This window comes from Euleptes europaea, chromosome 1 (assembly GCF_029931775.1).
Source record: "Euleptes europaea isolate rEulEur1 chromosome 1, rEulEur1.hap1, whole genome shotgun sequence".
Classification (NCBI taxonomy): Eukaryota; Metazoa; Chordata; class Lepidosauria; order Squamata; family Sphaerodactylidae; genus Euleptes; species Euleptes europaea.
Window position 1 is genome coordinate 174,986,054 of NC_079312.1, and position 7,953 is coordinate 174,994,006.

The 7,953-nt window shown below is 47.0% G+C and overlaps 1 protein-coding gene across 1 annotated transcript; it reads right to left on the reverse strand.

Moving 5' to 3' along the window:
• Positions 1-1,494: 1,494 nt before the first annotated feature.
• LOC130477883 (olfactory receptor 5C1-like) lies at positions 1,495-2,415 on the reverse strand. The gene has a single exon (XM_056849967.1). It carries the CDS (start codon positions 2,413-2,415, stop codon positions 1,495-1,497), a length of 921 nt encoding a protein of 306 aa, XP_056705945.1.
• Between the last annotated feature and the right edge of the window lie 5,538 nt (positions 2,416-7,953).

Here is a 7,953-nt window from a genome sequence, read left to right on the forward strand (position 1 = left end):
GTTCCATAATATATAGTGCAGTTAACTGGAGCCGGCAGACTTAAACAACAGCAGATCTTACTGTGAATCTCGCTGGCATTCTCCCATGTCAGTCTCGATGTTTTTAGGGTTTTTGGAGACATGGGAACCCTGTACTCTTCCCACACGCGGGTCACTAGAGCCCTTCTAATCCTGTAGAAGGGGGCTGGGGTTACTTTCAACCCTGCCTGGCAATTAATGCCCTTGATGTTGGGCAGTGGGTTCCCAAAGTGGGCAGTACCACCCCTGGGGGGCGGTGGGATTACCTAGGGGGGCACTAGGAAGCAAGGGGGCAGCAGGGGGGCACTAGAGATGGGTCCCTTCGACTGCGTTGTTCACTAATTTACAATAGATCAAGCTGTGGCACCATGCTGGCAAATTTGGTGGAAACTATCAGAATTTTTTCCAAGACTTGGAAGAGCTGGTACCGCTGGACCAAATTCATCAGTTCTGTTGAATAAATTTCAATTAAAAGGTTTTAATTTGATTTTGAATAGATGTGCAATTAATTCCTGCTGTTTTGAAATTTTATTGTTATTATCTTCTTTAGTGAGTCATGCAAACCCCTATTTTGTATAATGCTTTTTATAGGGTAGGGTAGGGGGTGCTGGGGTTGAGTTTGTGGAACCAAGTGGGTGGTAGCACCAAAACGTCTGGGAACCACTGATGTAGGGGAAGCATGAAAACACATATTAAATGTACTTTCAGTCAGTCGCCGTCTTGGCTCCCCATAAGACATTAATGAAGAAGGTGAAATGAAAATGGAGGAGCCAGGGAAAGATTCAAGATTTTTCTAGCGGCTTTGCAGGTTGCTTTCCTAAAGGACTTTTTCTTTTGCAAATGCAGCCCCCTGGTTTGTTTTATTACAGAGGAGAATGGTGTTTCTGTGTTGGGGTGGGGAGAGGAAAATGTCAACCCTATGCTGCCTTTTTCTCTCTGGAAAAAGTCTCTCTCCAGCTGCTTTTACCTCAGCTGAGGAAAATTGACCGGTACCTGCAAATTTCCCCCAGTGTGGGTGAATGCAACTCAGGGGTGGCGTCTTCCAGAGAGAAAAGGGTTGAGGAAGGGCTAATGCTCTTTATGCATGGCTATTTCACTCACCTTCATCCATCTGATGACTTTGGGTCTTTGTGTTGATTATGCATACCGTTTCCGACCCGCTCTCCCCCATGTTTCCCCGCATTTTGCCCCCGTTTTCAGGGACCCGTTTTATCTCGAATTTGAAAACGCGGGCAAAACGGGGGGAAATGCAGGGAGAGGGCGAGGTAACCTGTGATGGTCAGAAATGGCATACATAATCAAAACAAAGACCCAAAGTCATCAGAGGGGTGAGGGTGATGAAACAGCCATGCATAAAAGACCAATTTCTCCTCCTTGATAAAGCAATCCTGTCTGCTAAATTTTGAAAAAAGGAGAATTATGTATAGTAGAAGACCTTTCTTCGCCTCCTTACAAGTTCTACTCAGAAGCAGCAGCTTAGTGTCTCTGTTTGCTGAATCTCCTCCGGATCGCCTGCTTCACGTCAGTATTACGGAAGCTGTAGATGGCTGGATTGAGGGTGGGGATGAATACTGTGTAGAAGACGGATGCCATCTTGTCAGTCTGGGGGGCGTACGTGCTGTCGGGTCGTAGGTACATATAAATTTGGGTGCTGTATAGTAGCCCTACAGCTGTCAAGTGGGAGCCACAAGTCGATATGGCTCGTTTCGACCCCGCCCGCCCCACCGTGAAGAGGATCATCCCGTAGGAAGCCATGATAGCGGCCATACTGATTATCTGGATACCCCCACAGACTACTAATAGCAGGAGTTCGTTCAGGTCTGTGTTGGCGCAGGCCAGAGCCAGCACCGGATTGATATCACAAAAGAAGTCGTCCAGAGTGTGGGCTCCGCAGAAGGGCAAGCGGAAGGCCATGCCTGAATGGACTGCTCCGGAGGTGGCCCCCGCTGTATAGGACATGGCCACTAGGAGGCGACAGAGGCTCTGTGGCATGGCCGTTCCATAGTGGAGCGGGCGGCAGATGGCGACATAGCGGTCATAAGCCATGACGGCCAAGAGGCTACACACACTGTCTGCAGCAGCTCCAAAGAAGAACATCTGAAGGGCACAAGCTGGGAGAGGGATGGTGTCTTGGCCTTTCCAGAGCCCCACGAGCATCTTGGGGGCCACGGTGCAGCAGGTGCACAAGTCCATCAGGGCCAGGTGGCTCAGGAAGTAGTACATGGGCGTGTGCAAAGACCGTTCAGTCCGGATCAGGATGGCCAAGCCGAGGTTCCCCACCACGCCGAGGAGGTAGATGAGGAGGAAGATGCCAAAGAGAAGCAGCTGAATGTCACGGGGGGTAGTGAAGCCCAGGAGAATAAACTCTGTCACCCGGGTGCTGTTGAGATGTGCCATCAGAACTGTTAGACAGAGAAACCAGGTAAAAATCCTTTTCTGGGGAGAGTGGAGAATAAGCCTTTTAAGGGAGCAGAAGACTTTCAAGCAGTTGGGAGAGGTGGAGCTGGAGGAGCAGAGGTACAGATTGGAAAGCAAAATAGAACAAGGCCAATTCATGGAGATCTTTTACCATTAGGACAAAGAGATACTGCTGGCTGCAGAAAGGGATTTGAGGAAGGGCAACATCTGAGTGACACGAGGCAAAGGATTTTGGCAAGAAAGATCTGTGTAGCTGTGAATCTCCCCCATCCAGATCCATCATGCAGTTGCTCAAACACAAAATGCATGGGTGGAACCCTTGTTTAAGATAAGGAGGGGGAGATCCCCAAAATACTTAACCTCAAAGCAAGTCACCCTTAGTTTCAGTGTGATTTAGGGCTCAGCTGCACAGTTGCATTTTGGGTGAGTTGCCCCTGCAGTCACACTGAAATTACAGGGAGAGACATTTTTAAATCCAGAGAAGCCCAATTCTGTTTGGAACTGCAGCATAAGAGGAGGAGAGGCTCCCGCCTTCCCTTCTATGGCATTTTCCCAAGCTGAAAGGGCTGTGTGGGTGCGTTTGTCATCAAGTCACAGCTGACTTATGCCATCCCAAAGGGTTTTCAAAGCAACAGACATTCAGAGGTGGTTTGTCATTGCCTTCCTCTGTGTCACACCCCTGATATTGCTTGGAGGTCTCCCAGCCAAATAATAGCCAGGGTCGAGGCTGAGAGTGTGTGACTGGCCCAAGGTCACCCAGCAAGTTTCCATGGCAGAGTGGGAATTTGAACCTGGGTTTCCCAGATCCTACTCTGACTCTTTAACCTCTACACCACTCTGGCTCTCTGCAAGGACCACAGCAGGAAGTTATTTGCACAACTTTGGAGCTGCACGTGCTCAGAATGCTTCCTGTACAGCTCCAATGTTGTGCAAATAACTCCTGTCTGGGGCAGTTTAGACTCTGGAAAAGGCCACGGAAGGAAAGGCAGGAGCCTCTCCTCCTCACATGCTGCAGTTCTGAGCAGAATAGGGCTCTTGTGGACTGCTGTGTGGTAGCAGGGACAGCATGTCAGGTCTGGGGACCCTCAACCCAGCTTACCAAAAAACGTAATGTGTAGTTTAGCTCTTACTCCTAGAGAGAAGAGCACAGCATTAGGGTTTAAGGCACTCCACTCATTGCAGTTCCAGCAGGAAACATGGGTGATACATTGACATTCCCCCAAATGAACACATAAAAGCGAGCCTTTCATATGAACATGAAGAGGCATCTTTAAACATCCAGTTTTACACCCTGATGGGGTCAGAGTTCTCAAACATAGCCACACATTTGTATGGTGTCCACAATTTACATGTTGGCTTCAGGAGACATCCTGTAATGCTTGCACTCCTCACAGTGATTGTAATATGAAGAGCTGTCCTTCGTCTTGGTGATACGTCAGAAGTATTGCCAGGCTCTGTAGGGTGGCATGGGTTATTTAGGGTTCAGTTTCAAATTAGGTACCTGTTTTATTGTGGATGATGATCTGATAGATTTTCTATTTCCAGTTCCTCTAATGGACCAGACCTTTTCGGCTCATTCATCCCTTCTCAGTCTAGAAACAGCTGCCCAGTCTAGACAAAGTTGTCCCGTTCCCTGGGCCATCAGGCCACCCTTATGGGAAACAAAGCTGAGCAGGTAGACAGAAGAAGGCTTCTGTTCCCTTACCTAGAGTGTCCCCATCCTACCTGAGCAGGGAGAAAATGTCCGTCTCCTTGGCCAGTCCTCAGATGATTAGCAACTTCAGAATGCTTGGTTTTATGGTTTCTTATGCTGCTCTAGGGAATCGTGATATCTATGCCTTCATCTCCCCTAGGCCGCAATGATCTAACCCCCCCTTACTTGTGTTACTACTTCCTGATCAAGCCCCTTGTGGGCAGTAGCTTTGTTTAGGTGGTTGGGCGTCTCCAGAGGATTTATTATCAGGTCCGGATGGATGGTTTCTCTGGACCCAATTAATGACTCTTGTTTGGAAGGAAACAAGTTATGTCCTACAAGGACTCTTAAGGAAGCTTCAGATTTTTATTCCCACTTGTGGAAAAACCGTCATGCATAGTGTCCAAGTCACTAAAACCATAGGGAATATCAAGGGAGCTTGGTATTGCTGCATTAGTCTTCATGACTTCGACAAGCCTGTGATCGATTTCTTCAGTATTGTCTCGCCATTTTGGGTCAACGGTTCTCACTTCAGATGAATGGCTTCTAACTGAAGGCTTAGTGAAGGGGAGGAAGACCATAAGGTTGCTTCCTTTGTTTACCTCAGTTATGGTTGCCAAACTCCAGGTACTAGCTGGAGATCTCCTGCTATTACAAGTGATCTCCTACCGATAGAGATCAGTTCTCCTGGAGAAAATGGCCGCTTTGGCAATTGGACTCTACGGCATTGAAGTTCCTCCCCTCCCCAAACCCTGCCCTCCTCAGGCTCCACCCCCAAAACCTCCTGCTGGTTGCAAAGAGGGACCTGACAACCCTAACCTCAGCTGATGACGCTAGTCATGAGTGGCAGGGATATTCTAGAAACTTCTTCATCCTAAGGGGAGCTGGACAAATGCTTGGAGCCAGCCCACCTTGCTACAGTCTCATTGCGCCCCTACCATGAGTCGTTTGTCTGGGGAGAGTCAATTCCCCCCACCCCACACTACTCAGGCTGAAGAAATCAGCAGCATCCCCATTACCTTTCACTTGGTAAATGAAATGTCAGCCAGGGGGGCGCTGGTGTGATCACGCCAAGACATATAGGACAGTCTTTCGTTCCTCAGTGGGAAAGGTTCCTACTGAAGCGGGTCTGTGCCTTTCAAGTGTCTAGGCAATATCTAGAATAATATATTTGAAGCCATACATACCAATACACCTTCTTCTGAGACACTCTGAAAGAGGTCTGAAATCTAGCCCATTCCTTGCCAGTATTTGTACTGTTTCAATCACCTTGCCAAGGAGTTGAAAAAATCCTAAGAAATTTTTATGAGGGTTACACTGTAGCCCTGTTTTAGGAATGTTCTTAGTTGCTCTATTTTAGAAGACCATCTTTGGACATCCACTTCCTTTAGGCTAAGCATACTATTTCTCAAATAGTCAGTATTGAGTTTTGTTTATACATTTTATAACCAATTTTATCCTCATTCTCATCTCCATAACCACACGATGAGTTTAAACCCATTCATTAACTTCTAGCATTCTGCTTTCATGTTTAAATCATAAAATACAATATATTGTTTTCATTACATCATGTCATCATGAGTCAGCATTGAATATCCTTGAAGTACAGAGGAAAAATATTTCTGCTCTTGGAGTCATTGAAAAGGCAGGAGGGCAGAACATGCTGTTCTGTAGCTGAAAAATTAGGAAAAGGGCTGCCAGGGATTCTGCTCTTCTCCATTGAAATGGCAGGAAAAAATAGGAAAAGTGCAGCACTGTATCCCAGCACTGACACTGAAATATCTGCCAGTATATTCAGAAACATAAGCCTCTGGTTTAATATATCCAGGCTTTCTTTCCTTTTATAAAGATCATTAAAACCCCTGCTATATAGTTTGCAGTTTATATATATAGTTTGGGTTTTACAATGAATATTTCTGCATATGTACAACACAGTATCATAGTTCATGTGCTGTAATATGTCAGAGCCTATAACACTGCCAAGTCAAAACTGACAGCTTATGCTTCCATCCTGGCACAATGAGGTACGGAGGGGCAAGATAAAAGTAGGTCTGGAGGTAGGTATTTCTCCAAGGGCCACCAGTTAATTATCTGAATTCTAGAAAATTCCTCTGCATCCGTGGTTGGTCTGTGTAGGCATATGTTATGTAGGCAGATATCCTACATTAGGGGTCTCCAACCATTTTGAACCTGCTGGCACATTTTGAATTCTGAAACACCACCGTGGGCACAGCAACAAAATGGCTGCCACAAAATGGCTGCCACACTGAGGTCCCTCCTATCCCAAACCTTACCCTCCCTGGGCTCCACCCTCAAAATCTCCAGGAATTTCCCCACCTAGAGCTGGCAACCATACGGGATGTTCCTTTAGGGCTGCCAACCTCCAGGTGGTGGCTGGAGATCTCCCGGTATTACATCTGATCTCCAGATGATAGAAATCAGTCCCCCTGGAGAAAATGGCCGCTTTGGCCATTGGACTCTATGGCATTGAAGTCCCTCTCCTCTTCAAACCCCGCCCTCCTCCGGCTCTGCCCCAAAATCTCCAGGTATTTCCCAACCCGGAGCTGGCAACCCTATATTTCTTATTGGAGAAACTGGGCACAGAAAAATCTGTCACAAGGTGGATTAATAAATGCTTTCCCTAATCCTAACCCTATCTCAAGACCATGTCATAGAAGGGCTGCAATTTAGTATTTTACCCAGTTGTTCTGAGTTTAGTTGGGTATGTCTCTGGCACTGTTTTTGAAGGCCTGGTTAGAGCTTTGATTTATCTAATTCCCAATAGCACATTATCAGTCTGCTAACAGTATTTGTAATTTACTGCTCATGAAGTGTTGCCAGGCCAGATAAACAGATACTTTGATGTCTATGATAGTGTATATTCCCACTTTCTACAATAGAGCACCCTGTAATGGTACAGTGAGGAACCAGGCTTAGCATGTACAACGAGGAGAAAATAGTGGCAAGTGCAGTGCTTCTGGGAAGCCAGGAACAATAGGAGATGCAGGCATGACTCCTACTATATCCGTGAGTGGAATTGCTGCCACCCCAAGCGAAGAAGAAGAAGAAGAAGAGAAGGAGTTGGGTTTTATATGCCAATTTTCTCTACCTTTTAAGGAGAATCAAACCAACTTACAATCTCCTTCTCTTCCCCTCCCCACAACAGACACCATGTGAGGTAGGTGAGGCTGAGAGAGCTCTAAGAGAACTATGACTAGCCCAAGGTCACCCAGCTGGCTTCATGTGTGTGTGTGTAAAGTGCCTTCAAGTCGCAGCCGACTTATGGCGACCCCTTTTGGGGTTTTCATGGCAAGAGACTAACAGAGGTGGTTTGCCAGTGCCTTCCTCTCTGCACAGCAGCCCTGGTATTCCTTGGTGGTCTCCCAGACAAATATTAACCAGGGCTGACCCTGCTTAGCTTCTGAGATCTGACGAGATCAGGCTATCCTGGGCCATCCAGGTCAGGGTGGCTTCATGTGTAGAAGTGGGGAAACCAACCCGGTTTGTCAAGTCAGAGTCCGCCGCTCATGTGGAGGAGTGGGGAATCAAACCCGGTTCTCCAGATTAGAGTCTGCCACTCATGTGGAGGAGTGGGGAATCAAACCCACTCTTAACCACCACACCACAAAGTGGTTGTGTAATGCTAATCTGACTTGGTCTTGAAGCAGAGTCCAGGAGAAAGGTGGGCCTACGATTATTTTTACAGAACTAAACAAACAAGCTGGGAGTCACTGAAGATTTACAGCGGAGCAAGAATGAATCATCTCCGCAGACATTTCCCACACTGTACTGATGGAATAGCCTACATTTACTGAAGCGGCAGT